The sequence below is a fragment of the Eumetopias jubatus genome, unplaced genomic scaffold, assembly GCF_037043125.1.
Source record: "Eumetopias jubatus isolate StellerSeaLion01/CBP00866 unplaced genomic scaffold, mEumJub1_p1.0 scaffold_9, whole genome shotgun sequence".
Lineage (NCBI taxonomy): Eukaryota > Metazoa > Chordata > Mammalia > Carnivora > Otariidae > Eumetopias > Eumetopias jubatus.
The window spans coordinates 98,921,558-98,941,415 of NW_028274815.1; the positions used below are offsets into that span (position 1 = coordinate 98,921,558).

A 19,858-nucleotide genomic window follows, 5' to 3' on the forward strand; every position below is an offset into this window, starting at 1 on the left:
GGTCTGTCTTAACCTCAGTGCCTGTGGTCTTTCACTTAACCTTGAATTGACTTTAAAGCTCATGGTCAGCAACAGAATTAGAACCCGGTGAGAGAAGGAGAAAGGGGTGCTGCACCCCATCCATCCCAAGTTTTCTCGGCTTTGGTAGAGAGAACGCTGGAGCATGAAGGGAGTAAACATCTGCCCAACTGCAGCTAACTTTAAAAAAGGGACGTAAAGTCATCAGAGATACCTTGAAGAGAGTAAAAAGGGAGAATTACTCTTATAAGAAAAAGAAGATACCTAATAAAAAATGACCAAAACAGTTGAACAGACACTTACCAAAAATGACTAACCAGATGGCCAGTGGGCATGTGAAAAGATGCTCAACATCATTAGTCATTAGAAAAATGCAAACTTGAACCACAGTAGAAATTACCGCATACCCACTAGAATGACTAAGGTGAGAAACCACAGCACCAGATGTTGGTGAGGATTGGAAGCAATTGGATCTCTCAGTCACTGCTGGTGGGAGTGTCAGGTAGTTAAACCACTTCGGAAAACCATTTGATAATTTCAAATACAGCTGGACACTTTGATACCCCAAGATGCAACATTTTTACTCCTGACACTCTGACCAGCAGAAATCCCTGCATACGTTCATCAGAATGCCTTTGGGGAAATGTTCATAGCAGCACAATGCCTAATGACCAAAAACTAGAAACTAACCAAAAGCCCAGTAAGAAGAGGCTGTTGAACAAATAAATGGTGGAATGTTCGCGTAATGGAGTAGTAGTCTGCCACAGGAATGAGCAAACTATTGCTACACAGCAGCAACATGAATGGATCTCACAAACATGAGGCAGTGTGGTGAAGGCAGGCACAAAGGAGTTCATGTTGCATGGTACCATTTTCATAAAGTTGAAAAATAGGCAACGGTGAGCTACACTTGGAAGTCAGGCTAGTGTCAACCTTTGTAGAGGGCGGGAGGGCATGACTGGGAGTGCTTGGAGGGTGCTTGGCATGTGGTTGTTACAGTGTGTTGAGATGTTGAAAATTCATCAAGTTGTTCACTTATGGTATGTGCACCTCATGTATATTCTTATACTTTAAGTTTTGAAAGCGCTATGTATATCGATGCTAGTTCTTAATTTTTGATTCCCACTGTGGTAATAAAAATTTAAATCAAGAGATTTGCATATGTATAAAATAGGGATTTTGTGGCATATTGTGACCTATATTGTGGAAGAAATGTTAATTTTTTCTCAATAATTCTTCATTGGCTTCTCGATTTGTCTGAACGCGACAAGGTGAGGAAGGCAGGAAGTAGTGAATTTCATCAACACCAGCAATTATTGCTGCTTAACATTCATTCAACCAGGGCAGCACTGGCTGGTCAAGTTCTCACCAGATTACAGAGTTCTTTCTGGCCTCCCAGTCTATAATAAAACTTATCTTTTTATTACGATTTTAATACCTCCAAGAAGAGAAATACAAAGAAAATAACTTTGAAATCCCAAGGCCTGACTAAAAACAAATTCTGAACCTTTATTCTCTAAGGAACGAGGTGAAAAGATTCAAAGAGAGGTCTTCTTTTCACACAGGAATTCTTCATTTGTAACAGTAGCTATAAAAAGGCAATACGGAATGTTTAAAGGACCTGAACAATGGCCTCAGAACTATTTTACAAAATGTTCAGGTAGTGTGCAAGTTTTCAAATTCTTACCTCAGCACAAAAATTAATTGAATTCTAGTGTAAGGAGGGGACTAAAAGAAGAACAAACTTGTGTTTTAACAAATAAAAGTTGTGAAACGCCATCTGGCAGAGTCTTAATATGTTGCCTGAGACAAAATACTGAGACTCAGAGCTGTTTTTCCTTTGCGTTCCCATGCCGCCTCCTCATTTGATGATTGTGGAATCTTGCCCTTGTTCAAGGTCACGCAGTCAGTTGGTGACAAAGCAAGGGAGGACCTGCCATCTTTAAACTCCCAGTCTCTTCCTCTTTTCACCCCATGATAGCGACTCCAGATAATAGGTTAATAAATGCCTAAGGATCATCGGTGTGCTATTAATACATCTCTTATAAAATATCTATTTCAGCTTGCTACCCTTGAGTTCCCTCCAAAGAAACTATTTGGAAACAAGGATGAACGTGTGATTGCTGAGAGGCGGAGTCACTTAGAGGTAACAGAATTAAGCTTTTCTTTCTCTGGGTAGAAATTGTGCCATCTGATTGACCAGTGAGAATTGTTCCTGTTAGAAACACCACGGCTCTTGTTCATGGGTGTGAAGGTGCTGCTTCATTAACACTGGAGGTGGTGGCAGTGTAGATGAGAAAGTAACGGTCAGTCTACTTGAAATGTAAGCCCTTATCCCCCTCTGGTCTAATAGAACGTTTTTCTGGCTTGGAAGGAGATAACATTTATTCTAAGGGTTAGGAAGCAGGCTGTGGGTGAGAACTAACTATTCACAGAGACAGATGGTTTGTAATACAGAATGAGGTACAAAAGCTTGCTGCAAAAAAAACTCGCATTAATTAACTAAAGATATAGAGTATTGCACTATTGTTACTTTTTTGAGAGAGCTGGAAGCAAAAAGACACATACCTATTTTAGTCACAGTTAGGTTTTATTTGGCTTATTTTAATTTCATCTTCTGAGCCGGCTACATATAGAACTTTGGTTCAACACAACTGTTGTTTTTCCGAGGGTCTCACTGCCAGTGGGCATTGTTGACTGCTTTATATGGTTTGTATTTCTTTTCAAGGTAGAGGTGCTTGTTTGGTTGGAATCTGATGCTAATCTTTGTGCTAAGGCACAGTCACCCGTGTCCTGGGTGTATCTCTTGCCACCAGCGTAGGGAGGATAAAATTACAAATAGCTGACTGCAGTCTCCTGTCTGCAAGCTTGCATGGGGCTTCTTAAAGTCTGCTTTGCTACTTCTTTAAGAAGAAGAATAATAAGACCTATTGCAAGTGAAATCAAGTAAGAGAAGGCCCAAGAGAGCCCCTTCTGAATGGTAAAGTGCTACATAAAAATTCAGTATTATTCTCATTCCTCCTGACAGCCAGTGTGACTTAGGGCCAGGGAACCAAGGATTAGGGAGACGTCCAGAGGCTGGGGGGTCCAATGAGAGCAAAAGAGGGGGAGAAGTGGAAAACAGAGAAAGACTGTGGTCCATAAGGGGCAGTTGAGAGTTTTGAGATCCTCATCCTCATCTAGAACTGCTGTGAAGAAAGAAGAGTTTCAGGGGTAGCCATGCTTCCTGGCCTTTGAGTTCAACTGTGAGAGTGACATGTTTGAAGAGGTCCTGGATCTATGAAGCCTGAGCCCTGGATGAGTCATGGCAGGTTTCTGAAAAGCATTCTATGAGTTGCCATGACCCTGAGACCCAACTGAAGAACTTGCCTTCATGGGAGAGATTAGCGTGGTGAGCCTGCTCGATTAAGTTCTCTTAAAAGTCTGATTATATCATATAAAAACTGTAAAAATAATGATAGAACTGGGAATGGTTTTCTTTACCTAACCTTTACCTGCCTCAGTCATATAGACTTGTCTTTAATGGGAACGTGGAGGATGATAGGCTATAAAAAAAACAAGTGTATAAACCAACAGGAAATAGACTGTTGTCATCCCTAGCTTCTCGGGGCTCCAGTTAAAGTCACGTGGTGCCCGGCTGTGCCTCAACAGATTGGCATCCTGTGTTCTGTGCATTTGTAGCTCTGCCCTTGGTGACTCTTCTCTTTCCATTCCAGCTTCCAGGGTCAGAGCCCAGCTCAGGGTCCTCTTTCATTCCGGTATTTAGATGGACCCATGTTTGTTCTTTCAGTCTCTCCTCCCTAATCACTTAGCCCTACTAAAGCTATCAACAGAGTTGATGAAGAGAGTTCTGTATTAATGTCTCTGCCTATACAAGGACCCCTTCCATCGCCCGTGACTGTTATTCACCTGTGGCGTTAGCATTTAAAGAATGGATCCCACACCTCATGGAAATAGACACTTACATTTTAAATTAAATGTATTTCTCCTAATGTTGAATCTTAGAATATCATGTCCTTTTCAAGAGCAAGTGTAATTCAATTTTACTTTAATGGAAAATTAATCTGAGGTTCTTGAGTTAATTTCCCACGACTATTGTGACTTTATTTTTTTAATCTAACATCAGAAGTCACCATTTGATTTAGTGTATTTTCATGTGAAAATTAACATAATTACTTTCCCTGAGTTTTCTGTTTGATTTAATTCAATATACATTTATGTAATTCCTAATACATGCTGGAGACAGTAGTAGGTATTATATAGAATATAAAGAGAAATGAGACATTTCTTTCCCTCTAAGAGCATATATTTAAATTTCCTATATGAAACTTTACCTAGAGATAAAACTAAATACATAAATATATACAGAAAAAATGGATTTCAGTAGACCACATTTGAGCTAGTACACACTAGTATACATAGTGTTTGCTCAAAAGGAATTGTCTGACAGTTTTTTAAATCCACACGTGCAACTTTATAAACCTCCTCACCCTGAGTAGGCTGTATAAAGCAGTGTTTTAAGAAGGCATTCATTGTGTTTTGATCTGCCTTTCTATTAAAATGTGTCCAAGATTTGGACCTTGTGTTTAAATTTATCAAAAGCATAAAATATTTTAATCTTAAAGACATAGATACTATGCTGTCACCACGTTATACAACCTTTTATAATAATTATTTGTAAAAATGATGGGTAGTAATAGGAATTTCTAACTGTCATGAGAGGTTTTGGAGACTGATTTTCTTAAGCTGTGCATATGGCTGTGGTGGAGTGAATGTGGGAGCCTGGGGGGTGTAGCATTGCTTATATGGCACCAGAAAAGGCAGGAACCAGTGAGAAGGTGATGGTGGTAAGAGGAGGGGTAGGAATACGGCCTCCGGTGCTGTCTCTCAGTGATAACCTCATATGTGCTCCCCGCCACACAAAGTTATCGAGCCAGCTCTAGTTGGCATCTCATGCTCGGAAGCCCGCCCAGCACTTTTGCTCACAAAGAGCCGTAGAATCTTGGAAGGTTTGTAAGATGGGAGGATCTCCCTCTGGCTTCCCTGGTGGCCCTGGAGGAACCAGTTCAGTGTAGGTGTGCATGTCATGGGTGAACCCTGCCCTCTGGCAGTCAGAGGATTCTGATAGCAACACCCCCCACATGTGACTTGCCTCCCAGGCTCATACATCCCTTCTTGTAACTTGGACAGCAGCCCAGGAGACATACGTTGGCAGATGCAGTAGTGGAGGTGACAGGCAACGAATACATCAATCTCTGCCTGATGAATTACTTTGAGCAGAAAGGTTCTTTTTACTGTATTTGAAGCCAGATACCATTAACATTACGTTGAACCATGAGGAATTGCCATTGTTGGTCAGAATGGTGCAAAATTAGCAGCATCGTATGCTTCCACATAATGCTACTGCTATCTCCCATTTCCTGGGTGTTTACTGAGTAGCGGGCATGAGCGAAATGCTCGTATAACATGTCATCTACTCCTCCCAGTTAGCTTGTGAGATGAGCTCTGTTATTATCTCTGTTGTACAGGCAAGGAAATAAGTCCTGAGGAGGATGAAGAAGGTCTTAGACGCCTAGTCACTGACAAAGCCTCAGCTCATACTAGAGCGTCCTTCAAAGCCAGCCCCTCTCTTAAGAATCAGCACGCTCCAAGTTTGGAACAAAATTGGGTCTTTCCATAAAGAAATGGCTTTTCCTTTGAAGAAATACCTTCCAGCATTATGCCACAGTGTTAACTAAGATCCACTGCCTGATTATTTATTCTTAAATACCGTTTTTTTTCATTCAGCAATTACTGAGCCACCTACTCTATGCCAGGCAGTGTTCTACAACTGAAAAAATTCTAAAACAGCACAGTGTTCCTCATCTCTTTTTTCCTCATCTCTTAATTGGCCACAGTGATAGGAGTGACCTTTCGTTATAACCTTGTCTTTTTTCATTTAAGGAAAAATACTTACTGTTAATTGTTGATTTTTTAAATATTCACTTCATGGCTCATCAAAGATTCTGAATCTCAATTGCTTATGGCTTTCTGTATTTTTAAAGCATATCTTTAGCCTTGATGTCACATTATTCCTATGCAGATTTATTTCCTCTCTGAATTACCAAAGATTATAAACTCAGAATATCTATAAAGAGATTTTTGTGACTTTAAATATTACATGCAAGTATTATATATAAAAAACATATGTAGCATATTATTATATGTATATCCAAATGGCTATCAAATTGAGTTCTAAGAAGTAAAATGTGGTTTGAAACTTATTAACACTAGGCCTTAAACACATCTCAAGAATATACTGCTTCTCAAGCTTCAGTGGTAAAGAACCAGTTATTTATACTTGATCATTTATCAGTACTTTTGCAAAATGAATGAGAATTAATTACTAGAAATGTGAAATGAGAAAATGAAATAGAAGGGTCATATGAAATGCAAGCAGAGTTCTTTTTTTTTAAGATTTATTTATTTATTTTAGAGAGAGAGGACGAGCAGGAGGGACAGAGGAAGAGGGAGAGAGAATCTCAAGCATACTCCTTGTGGCGGGGCTGGATCTTATGACCTTGAGATCATGATCTGAGCTGAAACCAAGTGTCAGACTCTTAACCGACTGTGCCACCCAGGTGCCCCCCCCCTTTTCTTTTTACTACACATAGATCAATAGACATGAAAATACTCTGTTAAACTGCAATATAAGTGTCTAAAACGCGGAGCACGTCTTGAGCAGCACTATTCTATAATGTCCAGGAAACCTCACCTCCACTTCTGTTAAGACTCCTGTCACTGTTTAGCTTGTGCCGAAAGATGTGTTTATGTCTCACACCTTCCCTGTTGTACTCTTAAGTTACTTGAAGGCAGCAGTATTGACATCTCACTGAATTCTTAACCTCCCATGATATTTCATACATGCCTCACAGATTCACTGAATTATTCAATGAATATCAGAAAATCTGCCCACATTAGCCCCAAATTAATGAGTTTTTTGTTTTGCTTTTGTTGATTGGTGAGAGGTGCATTTTTGGTTACTGATTTCAGGGAACATTATCATCTACTTGGAGACATTTCTGCTAATCATCTTAATAGTCTATCATTTCAAGGAGTGATCTGTAATTAATGAAAACAAGTGAAATTGTCTAAAACGATAAAGCTTTCAAGAATAATATAGCTACCTTTGGAAGTAAGAACCCGAGAGATTTCTAGGAAGTTTTCTTGAAAGTACTAAGAACATGCAGCAAACCCAAGGCTACTTCTTTTCTTCTTCCCCATTTTCATCTCATAAGCTAAGGCTTTATTAAGAAGGGTGAAAAGTAATGTGGTAACCTAGCATGTGAGCCTTGGGGCAGATCATCCAGTCCTGAATCCCTGTGCTGCCCTTTGGGGGTTATTTAATGTCACTTGTTCAGTTTCCTTATCTGCAAAATGAGGATAAATACTACCAGCACTACCTTCCTAGAGCTGATCTTAGGGTTGAAGGAGGTCATGTACATAACGTGGACTCTGGTACAGAGAAGAAGATTCCAGACTCGTGGGTGGTACAATGATGGCAGTGAAGCTGGTGGTAATGGTGGTGCTGATGACAATGACAACAGATGGAGCCTTTACAGCATGTTTTAGGTGTGCTTGCGAGCCAGGGAAGGATGAGAGCACTACCTGCCAGCGGCCATAACGTGGAACAGTATGAGTATCTCAGTTTGTCACATGTACTTGCAAAATCAGCATCTGAGGGCAAAGACACTGTCATGATGGGGGTATTCTTATTTGGTGACACCTGAAAGATGTCTGGAGTCTCTCGCTGTAATGCCAGCATTTCAACCTGTAAAATTAAAATCTGAAAACTAGAAATGTTTTCTGATAATTTAACCATGGTCAAGCTATTCTCCATTGTGAAAAGAGAAGAGGCACGGGATCATTATGAAATGAGCTCACTTCACAGTTCCATAGCTTCTGTTCCCAGCTGGTCAGTTCTCTTCACATATGTCCCGGGTCACTCACTGCATGACTGCCCACCGTGGGGTCCCCAGCTGCCACCTGATGTAGCTCCTGAGCTTCTGCCCCTGAAAAAGTAGACAGGTGTCAGTGCCTTTCAACAGAAACCCCCAGAAATATACCACTTTCTCAACAATGTTAGATTTGTTGATTTACTGCACTAAAGAAGGACATATACAATGGAAGTATGGGGGCATCCCAACAAAAAGGTGTTACAAAGAACTTATGGTAGGATTTGGCCTATTTTAGGTGATTTGGGGGAGAGTGAAAGGAAGTAGGGCTTTGGTCTGGACTAGATGTTGAGCTGATTCTGTGCTTGGGGGTCTTAATAATTCTCACCTAGAAGGCAAGAAGAAGAGAATGATGTTAAAACTATGGTTGATAAAAAAAGCAGTCACCCATATTCGCCAGAATAGGGGGATATATGTTCATATTCATGATTTGAGCAATGTTCATGCTTTTGTCTGTGTCTGAACATGATTATGAAGTGATCTTTGTGTGTATGTGTGTGGCTTCTTCAGGATCAGAGCAGACTTACCTGGTGTTAGTATTCTTTGAAATTGTTTACAGTTGACAAGAGAATACTACAACTTAGCTGTGAGTACCAGGCCAGCTCCTAGCTTTCCTTTCCTTTTCCTTTCCCTTTTCCTTTTCCTTACAATAAGGGGATGCCCAGAGTTTATAGATACTATCATTTCTAATGGAAACAGTGCACTAAATGAAGAGTTGTTTCCAAAAAAAAGTTGCGATAGTTCAAATGCCTTATCTACCAAATATAGGTATTAGTGGTGCTTTTCAGTATTGATGCTACTCCGCTCCCCCCCGCCCCACCACCACTGCCAAGAGTCACTTTCCTGGCTTATGGTGCCTGCAACACATACAGTCTGGCTTTTCTGTCTAACAACAGGGCCTCAATCTACTTTACTTTTATGTTAGTTTCAGACATTAGATTCCTAACAATAGAATCATTGGGTTTAGACATCTTATAGGTTGAGCCCTTTCAGTTTCCAAAGTAAATTTCTGGATGTAAAAATCCTTAAGTTTTCTCATTCATTTAACTATCTTAAAGATATCTAGCAATTCTATGCTTAATTTAACATCTTTTCCATCTATGTTCTGCTGATTTTACAAAATGGATAATGGCAGAACCATTCTCAAACGTAGGCAGAGATTTAAGAAATACTTCACACAGGAAGGGAGCAAGATGGTGGAGGAGTAGACCTGGATTTCGTCTGGTCTCAGGAATTCAGCTGGATAGGGATCAAACCATTCTGAACACCTACAAACTCAACAGGAGATTGAAGAAAAGAATAGCAACAACTCTCTGAACAGAAAAGCGACCACTTTCTGGAAGGTAGGACGTGTGGAGAAGCAAATCCGAGGTGATATTCGGGAGGATAGATGGCGGGGGAGGGGGCCTCCGTTGGCCACTTCTGGCAAGTGATAGAGCCGCGGAACACAAAATCGGAACTTTTAGAAGTTGGCTCCGCTGAGGGACATCGCTCCAGTAGCTAACCTGGGGGTGGAACCCTCGCAGGACAGTGTGGTCTCAGGACCCTTGGGGTCACAGAAAGCCGGGGGTGCCTCAGTGCGGCAGAGCCCCAGGGTATCAGAGTGGGGAAGCCGGCTGCAGAGATGGAGCCAAGGCGCGGACTCTCAGCTCAGGGTTGCAATAAACTGTGATCGGTGACAGTCGGGCCACTGCTCCTCCAGCAGGGACCCAACAAGCAGAAGATCCGGGGAGACTCCCCTTCCTCCCCTAGGAGGAGCGGCGTGGGAGCGCACCTCAGGGATCTGCTGGGTTTGGAGACTCCACACGGGTTGGGTGCCAGAGAAAGAAACACTGGGTCACAGGCCGGGTGAGCATGGAGTGCTGCCGGAGACCGGGGATATGGGAGTGATTGACTGCTTTTCTCTGGGGGCGCACTTAGGAGCAGCGCCCTGAATTCTCGGCTTCTCCCTGGCAGAGATTGGGAGGCCGCCATTTTCACTCTCGTCCTCCAAAGCTGTATGGAAAGCTTGCAGGGAACAAAAGCTCCGGAGAGCAAACCCGAGCAGATTGCTTAGCCTGGCCCAGCAAGGGCAGGGCAATTCCGCCTCCGGCAAAGACATTTGGGAACCGCGGCAACAGGCCCCTCCCCCAGAAGATCAGCAAGAACAGCCAGCAAGCCAAGACCAAGTTTACCAATCAATGAGAACTGGAGAACTCCAGCGCTAGGGGAATACTGCACATAGAATTCATGGCTTTGTTCCCATGATTCATTGGTCTTTCAAAGTTCATTTTTTTTAACATTTTTTTTGAATTTTTCTTTTCCCCTTTTTGAACCAACATCTTATCAATCCCTTTTTAAAAAAATATTTATTTTTCATTTTCAGAGTCATATTCTATCCCTTCATAGTAGTTACCCTTATTTTGGGCATATATATATGTTGTTCTCTCTTTAAAATTTTGAGATACAGTTTCTTCTAACATACCAAAATATACCCTAAATCTCTAGTGTATGGCTTTGTTCTAGTCTCCTGCCTGATCACATTCTCTACCCTTTTTTTTTCTTTCTTTCTTTTTTTTTAATCTTCTTTCTTTTTTCAAACACCTTCTTATAAATTTCTTTTTTAAAATTTTTTATAATTTTCATCTTTACAGTCATATTCCATCCCTTCATTGTATCAACCCTTATTTTGTACATATTTAAGTCTTTCTTTAAAATTTCAGAAGGTACTTTCTTCTAACAGACCAAAATACACCCAAAATCTAGTGTGTGGCACTGATCTATGCACCAGCCTGATCATATTTGATCATATTCTGTTTTTTTTTGTTTTGTTCTGTTTTTGTTTGTTTTTATCTTTTTCTTTTTTTTTTTCTCTTTCTTTTTTCTTTCTTTCCTTTTCTTCTCCCCTGGTTTCAGGTCTTTTCTGATTTGTTTAGAGTATATTTTCTGGGGACGTTGTTAACCTGTTAGCATTTTGTTATCTCATTCATCTGTTCTCCTCTGGACAAAATGACAAGTTGAAAAAAATCATCTCAACAAAAAGAACAAGAAGTAGTACCGTCTGCCAGGGACCTACTCAATATGGACATTAGCACATTGTCGGACCTAGAGTTCGGAATCATGATTTTAAACATACTAGCTGGGCTTGAAAAAAGCATGGAAGTTATTAGAGAGACTCTTCCTGGAGAAATAAAAGAACTAAATCCAACCAAGTTGAAATCAAAAAGGCTATTAATGAGGTGCAATCAAAAATGGGGGCACTGGGCGCCTGGGTGGCTCAGTCGTTAAGTGTCTGCCTTTGGCTCAGGTCATGATCCCACGGTCCTGGGATTGAGTCCCGCATCAGGCTCCCTGCTCCTTGGGAGCCTGCTTCTCCCTCTGCTTCTCTCTCTCTCTCTCTCTCTCTCCCCCTCTCTCTCCCTCTGTCTCTCATGAATAAATAAATAAAAACTTAAAAAAAATTAAAAAAAAAATGGGGGCACTAACTGCTAGGATAAATGAGGCAGAAGAGAGAATTAGCAATATAGAAGACCAAATGATGGAAAACAAAGCTGAGAAAAAGATAAACAACTACTGGATCACAAGGGCAGAATTCGAGAGATAAGTGATATGATAAGACAAAACAACATTAGAATAATTGGGATCCCAGAAGAAGAAGAAAGAGAGAGAGGGGCAGAAGGTATATTGGAGCAAATTATAGCAGAGAACTTCCCTAATGTGGGGAAGGAAACGGGCATCAACACCCAGGAGGCACAGAGAACCCCTCTCAAAATCAATAAAAATAGGTCGACACCCCGACATCTAATAGTAAAACGAGTCTCAGAGACAGAAAATCTTGAAAGCAGCTCAGGAGAAGAGATATGTAACCTATAATGGTAGAAACATTAGATTGGCAAGAGACCTATCCACAGAGACCTGGAAGGCCAGAAAGGACTGGCATGATATATTCAGAGCACTAAATGAGAAAAATATGCAGCCAAGAATACTATATCCCCCTAGGCTGTCATTGAAAATAGAAGGAGAGATAAAAAGCTTCCAGGACAAACAAAAACTAATGGAATTTGCAAACACGAAACCAACCCTACAAGAAATATTGAAAGGGGTCCTCTAAGCAAGGAGAGAGCCTGAAAGCAGCATAGACCAGAAAGGAACATAGACTGTATACAGTAACAGTCACCTTACAGGCAATACAATGGCACTAAATTCATACCTTTCAATAGTTACCCTGAATGTAAATGGGCTAAATGCCCCAATCAAAAGACACAGGCTATCAGATTGGATTAAAAAACAAGACCCATCAATATGCTGTCTGCAAGAGACTCATTTTAGACCCAAAGACAGCCCCAGATTGAAAGTGAGGGGGTGGAAAACCATTTACCATGCTAATGGACACCAAAAGAAAGCTGGGGTGGCAATCCTTATATCAGACAAACTGGATTTTAAAACAAAGACTGTAATAAGAGATGAAGAAGGACACTATATCCTACTTAAAGGGTCTATCCAACAAGAAGATATAACAATTGTAAATATCTATGCCCCTAACACGGGAGCAGCCAATTATATAAGGCAATTAATAACAAAAGCAAAGAAACACATTGACAACAATGCAGTAATAGTGGGGGACTTTAACACCCCCCTCACTGAAATGAACAGATCATCTAAGCAAAAGGTCAACAAGGAAATAAAGACTTTAAATGACACACTGGACCAAATGGACTTCACAGATATATTCAGAATATTCCATCCCAAAGCAATGGAATACACATTCTTTTCTAGTGCCCATAGAACATTCTCCAGAACAGATCACATCCTAGGTCACAAATCAGGTCTCAACCAGTACCAAAAGATTGGGATTATTCCCTGTATATTTTCAGACCACAATGCTTTGAAACTAGAACTCAATCAGAAGAGGAAAGTCGGAAAGAACTCAAATACATGGAGACTAAAGAGCATCCTACTAAAGAATGAATGGGTCAACCAGGAAATTAAAGAAGAATTAAAAAAATTCATGGAAACCAATGAAAATGAAAACAAAACTGTTCAAAATCTTTGGGATGCAGCAAAGGCAGTCTTAAGAGGAAAGTATATAGCAATACAAGCCTTTCTTAAGAAACAAGAAAGCCCTCAAATACACAACCTAACCTTACACCTAAACGAGCTAGAGGAAAAACAGCAAATAAAGCCTCAACCCAGCAGGAGAAGAGAAATAATAAAGATCAGAGCAGAAATCAATGAAATAGAAACCAAAAGAACAGAACAGATCAACGAAACTAGGAGCTGGTTCTTTGAAAGAATTAACAAGATTGATAAACCCTTGACCAGACTTATGAAAAAGAAAAGAGAAAGGACCCAAATCAACAAAATCATGAATGAAAGAGGAGAGATCACAACCAACACCAAAGAAATACAAACAATGGTAAGAACATATTATGAGCAACTCTATGCCAGCAAATTAGATAACCTGGAAGAAATGGATGCATTCCTAGAGATGTATCAACTACCAAAATTGAACTGGAAGAAATAGAAAACCTGAACAGACCTGTAACCACTAAGGAAATTGAAGCAGTCATCAAAAATCTCCCAACAAACAAAAGCCCAGGGCCAGATGGCTTCCCAGATGAATTCTATCAAACATTTAAAGAAGAATTAGTACCTATTCTCCTGAAACTGTTCCAAAAAATAGAAATGGAAGGAAAACTTCCAAACTCATTTTATGAGGCCACCATTACCTTGATCCCCAAACCAGACAAAGACCTCATCAAAAAGGAGAATTACAGACCAATATCCTTGATGAACATGGATGCAAAAATTGTCACCAAAATACTAGCCAATAGGATCCAACAGTACATTAAAAGGATTATTCAGCACCAAGTGGGTTTTATCCCTGGGCTGCAAGGTTGGTTCAACATCCGCAAATCAATCAGTGTGATGCAATACATTAACAAAAGAAAGAACAAGAATCATATGATCCTCTCAATAGATGCAGAAAAAGCATTTGACAAAGTACAGCATCCTTTCTTGATCAAAACTCTTGAGTATAGGCATAAAAGGTACATACCACAATATCATAAAAGCCATCTATGAAAAACCTACAGCGAATATCATTCTCAATGGGGAAAACAGAGAGCTTTCCCCCTGAGGTCAGGAACGTGGCAGGGATGTCCTCTATCACCACTGCTATTCAACAATATTAGAAGTCCTAGACACAGCAATCAGACAACACAAGGAAATCAAAGTCATCCAAATCGGCAAAGAGGAAGTCAAACTCTCACTCTTTGCAGATGATATGATAGTGTATGTGGAAAACCCAAAAGACTCCACCCCAAAACTGCTAGAACTCATACAGGAATTCAATGAAGTGGCAGGATGTAAAATCAATGCACAGAAATCAGTGGCATTCCTATACACCAACAACAAGACAGAAGAGAGAGAAATTAAGGAGTCGATCCATTTACAACTGCACCCAAAACCATAAGATACCTAGGAATAAATCTAACCAAAGAGGCAAAGGATCTGTACTCAGAAAACTGTAAAATACTCATGAAAGAAATTGAGGAAGACACAAAGAAATGGAAAAACTTTCCATGCTCATGGATTGGAAGAACAAATATTGTGAAGATGTCAGTGCTACCTAGAGCAATCTACACATTCATTGCAATCCCCCTCAAAATACCATCCACTTTTTTCAAAGAAATGGAACAAATAATCCTAAAATTTGTATGGAACCAGAAAAGACCCCGAATAGCCAGAGGAATGCTGAAAAAGCAAAGCAAAGCTGTAGGCATCACAATTCTGGACTTCCAGCTCTATTACAAAGCTGTCATCATCAAGACAGTATGGTACTGGCACAAAAACAGACACATAGATCAGTGGAGCAGAATAGAGAGCCCAGAAATGGACCCTCCACTCTATGGTCAACTAATCTTTGAAGAGCAGGAAAGAATGTCCAATGGAAAAAAGTGTCTTCAACAAATGGTGTTGGGAAAATTGGACAGCCACATGCAGAAGAATGAAACTGGACCATTTCCTTACACCACACACAAAAATAGACTCCAAATGGTTGAAAGACTTAAATGTGAGACAGGAGTCCCTCAAAATCCTAAAGGAGAACACAGGCAGCAATCTCTTCGACCTCAGCCGCAGCAACTTCTTCCTAGAAACATCGCCAAAGGCAAAGGAAGTAGGGGCATAAATGAACTATTGTGATTTCATCAAGATAAAAAGCTTTTGCACAGCAAAAGAAACAGTCCATAAAACCAAAAGACAACCAACAGAATGGGAGAAAATATTTGCAAATGACAGATAAGGGCTAGTATCCAAAACGTATAAAGAACGTATCAGACTCAACACTCAACAAATAATCCAATCAAGAAACGGGCAGGAGACATGAACAGACATTTTTCCAAAGAAGACATCCAGATGGCCAACAGACACATGAAAAAGTGCTCAACATTGCTCGGCATCAGGGAAATCCAAATCGAAAGCTCAATGAGATACCACCTCACACCAGTCAGAATGGCTAAAATGAACAAGTCAGGAAACGACAGAGGTTGGCGGGGATGTGGAGAAAGGGGAACCCTCCTACACTGTTGGTGGGAATGCACGCTGGTGCAGCCACTGTGGAAAACAGTATGGAGGTTTCTCAAAAAGTTGAAAATAGAGCTACCATACGATCCAGCAATTGCACTACTGGTCATTTACCCCAAAGATACAAATGTAGGGACCCGAAGTGGTATCTGCACCTCAATGTTTATAGCAGTAATATCCACAATATCCAAACTGTGGAAAGAGCCAAGATGCCCATCGACAGATGAATGGATAAAGAAGAAGTGGTATATATACACAATGGAATATTATGCAGCCATCAAAAGGAATGAGATCTTGCCATTTGCAACGATGTGGATGGAACTGGAGGGTGTTATGCTGAGTGAAATAGGTCAATCAGAGAAACACATGTATCATATGACCTCACTGTTATGAGGAATTCTTAATCTTAGGAAACAAACTGAGTGTTGCTGGAGTGGTGGGGGTTGGGAGGGAGGGAGTGGCTGGGTGATAGACATAGGGGAGGATATGTGCTATGGTGAACGCTGTGAATTGTGCAAGACTGTTGAATCACAGATCTCTACCTCTGAAACAAATAATGCAATATATGTTAAGAAAAAAAAGATAGCTGGAAGGGAAGAATGAAGGGGGGGTAAATTGTAGGGGGAGACGAACCATGAGAGACAATGGACTGAAAAACAAACTGAGGGTTCTAGAGGGGAGGTGGGTGGAGGGATGGGTTATCCTGGTGTTGGTTATTAAAGAGGGCATGTTCTGCATAGAGCACTGGGTGTTATGCACAAACAATGAATCATGGAACACTATATCAAAAACTAATGATGTAATGTATGGTGATTCACATAAAAAAATTTAAAGAAAAAGAAATACTTCACACAAAGGACCATTTTCTTCCTCATTAATGTTTTTTTTTTCCTTCTGGTTATCTGGTTATTCACATTAACTGTTTTTTGTTATTAGTCCATTACCACTATCATCAGTAGTGAAGCATTTTTGAAGGGGGTTATGTGACTGTCAGTGCGTCAGAGGAGACTGAGCCAGTTTGGCAGCTCTTCCATGTTGGTGCTTCATGGAATTAGAAGAACTGAAAAATGCTATGATCCTGGGGCTAAGGTTCAGGAAGGAGATAGAAAACTCTGTGTGTTATTGGAATAATGTGGACGGTTCTAGAAGTGAGACCTGGGCTTGTTCCCGTCTCTGTGATACACTAGTATCTATGTGAACTTGGCAAGTTTCTTCCCTCTCTGAACTTCAGTTTCTCACTTACTCTAAATGGCAGAACTAATACCTACTTTGTAAAGTTATTGGAATTACGTGAGAAATCGTGTATACTGGAGTAAGCCCTGCCATAAAGTGGGGAGAAGGAAGTATGAGAAAGAATGAACTCCAGAGGCAGATTGCCTTTCAAGCCTTCTTTGGAACTGATAAGCCATTATGGCAAGATTGCAGGATACAAGGTTAATATCCAGTAGTCAGTTGCGTCCCCATATACCAATAATGAACAAGTAGAATTTGGAATTAAAAACACAGTATTATTCACATTAGCACCCACAAAAATTAAATACCTAAGTAAAAATCTAACAAAATATGTATAAGATCGACATGAGGAAAATAAAACTGGTAAAAGAAATCAAAGAACTAAAGAAATGAGATATTTCATGTTCATGAGTAGGAAGACTCAATGTTATCAAGATATCAGGTCTTCCCAACTTAATCTATAGATTCATTGTAATCCCAGTCAGAATCCCAGAAAATTATTTTATGAGTATGGACAAACTGACTCTGAAGTTTAAATGGACAGGCAAAAGATCCAGAATAGCCAATATAATATTGAAGGAGAAGAACAGAGTTGGAGAACTGACACTACCAACTTCAGGACTTACTAGAAGCCATAGAAATCAAGACAGTGTGTTACTGGCAAAACAATAGACAAAGAAGTCAATGGGACAGAATATGGAGCCCAGAAATAGACCCACATAAATGTAGTCAAGTGATCTTTGACAAAGGCGCAAAGCCAATACAATGAAGCAAAAATAGTCTTTTCAACAAATGGTGTTGGGACAAGTGGACATCTGCATACCAAAGGGGGAAATAATGAATCTAGACATAGACCTTACATCCTTCACAAAAAGGAACTGAAAATGGATAATAGACCTAAATATAAAACACAAAACTATAAAACTCCTAGGAGATAGCATAGGAGAAAACCCAGATGACCTTGGGTTTGGTGATGACCTTTCAGATACAACATCAATGAGCTGGAACTCATTAAAATTTAAAACTTTTCTCTACAAAAGACAGCACCTAGAGAATGAGAACAAGCCACACACTGGAAAAAAATATTTGCAAAAGATGTCTGATAAAGGACTCATCCAAAACATACAATGAACTTTTAAAATTCAACAATAAGATGATGAAAAACTCAATTAAAACATGGCCAAAGGGGCACCTGGGTGGCTCAGGTGACTCTTGATTTCTGCTCAGGTCATAATCTCAGGGTCATGAGATTGAGCCCCATTTCAGGCTCTGCGCTCAGCAGGGGTCTGCTGGAGAGTCTCTACTCTCCCTCTGCCCCTCCCTCCATGCTCTCTCTCTCTCTCAAATAAATAAATGAATCTTTAAAAAAAAAAAATGGACAAAGACCTGAGCAGACACCTAACAAAGAAGACATACAGATGGCAAGTGAGTTTATAAAAAGGATGTTCATCAATATAATGTCATTAGGGAATTGTAAATTAAAATAACAATGAGATGCCTCTCCATACCTATTAAAATGGCCAAAATCTAAAACACTAAGGACATCAAATGTTGGTGAGGATGTGGAGCAATAGGAACTCTCATTCATCGCTGGTGGGAATGCAAAATGATACAGCCACTTTGGAAGACAGTGTGAAAAGTTTCTTATAAAACTAAAGACACTCTTACCATTCAGTTCACCAGTTGCACTCCTTGCAGCTTGCCCGAATGAGTTGAAAACTTATGTCCACACAAAAACCTATACATGAATGTTTCTAGCAGCTTTATTAATTAACTGCCAAAACTTGGAAGCAACCAGGTTGTCCTTCAGGAAGTGAATGGATATTCATGGTACATCCAGAAAGTTAAATATTGTTCAACACTAAAAAGAGACGAGCTATCAAGCCATGAAAAGACATGGGGAAACCTTAAATATATATTACTAAGTGAAGGAAGCCAACCTGAAAAGACTATATACTGTATGATTTTAACTATATGACATTCGGAAAAGGCAAAACTACAGAGACAGTAGAAGCATCAGTGGTGACTAGGGTTTAGGGGGAAGGGAGGGATGAATGGGTGGAGCACAGAGGATTTTTAGGGCAGTGAAACAACTCTGTATGACACAACACCAAGAGTGAACCCCAATGTAATCTGTGTCATTGTCAGTTCATTGCTTTATAACAAATAAACACTCTGGTGTGGAATTTTAATAGTGGCTAAAAAAATAAAAATAAATCATCTTGCAATCACATCATACATTTATAATCTCCTTCCTTTTCTTCTTTTTTCTCCTCATTCCTCTTTCACTTCTGTCCTCCCTCCATCTTCTTATTTTTTCATTGTCCCTTTATTGCTTTGCTAAACAAAAAGAGGGAAGAAGAATGGATGGATGGGTCAGTGAGTGGATTTGACACCATGACATATTTTTCTTAAGAGTATGAGGTTAGACTGTTGTTAAAAGAAAGGCAATCATCCTCTAAGCAAATATTTTTCATACATATGTTATCCACTTTTAAGCAAATGATAATTTATGTTCCATTAAGATCGGCTCACTCATTACTCTGAAACTTGAAAGTCACTATTTTATCTATCTACCAAGCACGATTTTTATTCACTCTTTCTATCCAAACTCAGAGTAGATGTCTATGTATATATGAGTCAAGTGCTTTTCAGTCTACAAATTAATGAGGTACCCATCCAAAGAACAATCTTTGTAAATTAAAACATTTCAACACAGAAACAAAAAAGGAAATCTCGTAATCGCATGCAACCATAAAATAAAGTTAAAAGCCACTTGGAATACTTAGGTAATTGACAAATAGTTGCAAAGATCCTTTCCCCCTATAATATTCATATATTACTACAAAGACTTTTTCACATTGATATTTGGTTCAGGGAATCTTTGTGCTCTTCTCTCTTGTAGTATCACTTAGGATATTTTAAGTGACCTATTATTACATTTAATTACACAGTATAATTTGTAAAGAGTTTTTCTTCAAGTGTTACTTAAAAAATCTCAGTATAGGTTGCCCTTTCCTCTACCTCTTAACTTTCTCCTATATTAA

At 39.8% G+C, this 19,858-nt stretch overlaps 1 protein-coding gene across 2 annotated transcripts in view; it reads left to right on the top strand.

Moving 5' to 3' along the window:
• The window catches only part of KIF16B (kinesin family member 16B), a 306,377-nt gene that overhangs the window by 263,380 nt on the left and 23,139 nt on the right, over positions 1-19,858 (top strand). For both annotated transcript variants that reach the window (XM_028113007.2, XM_028113008.2), the window contains one exon: positions 2,081-2,164. In XM_028113007.2, the coding sequence (XP_027968808.1) occupies positions 2,081-2,164 (84 nt within the window). The remainder of the gene's footprint in view (positions 1-2,080; positions 2,165-19,858) is intronic.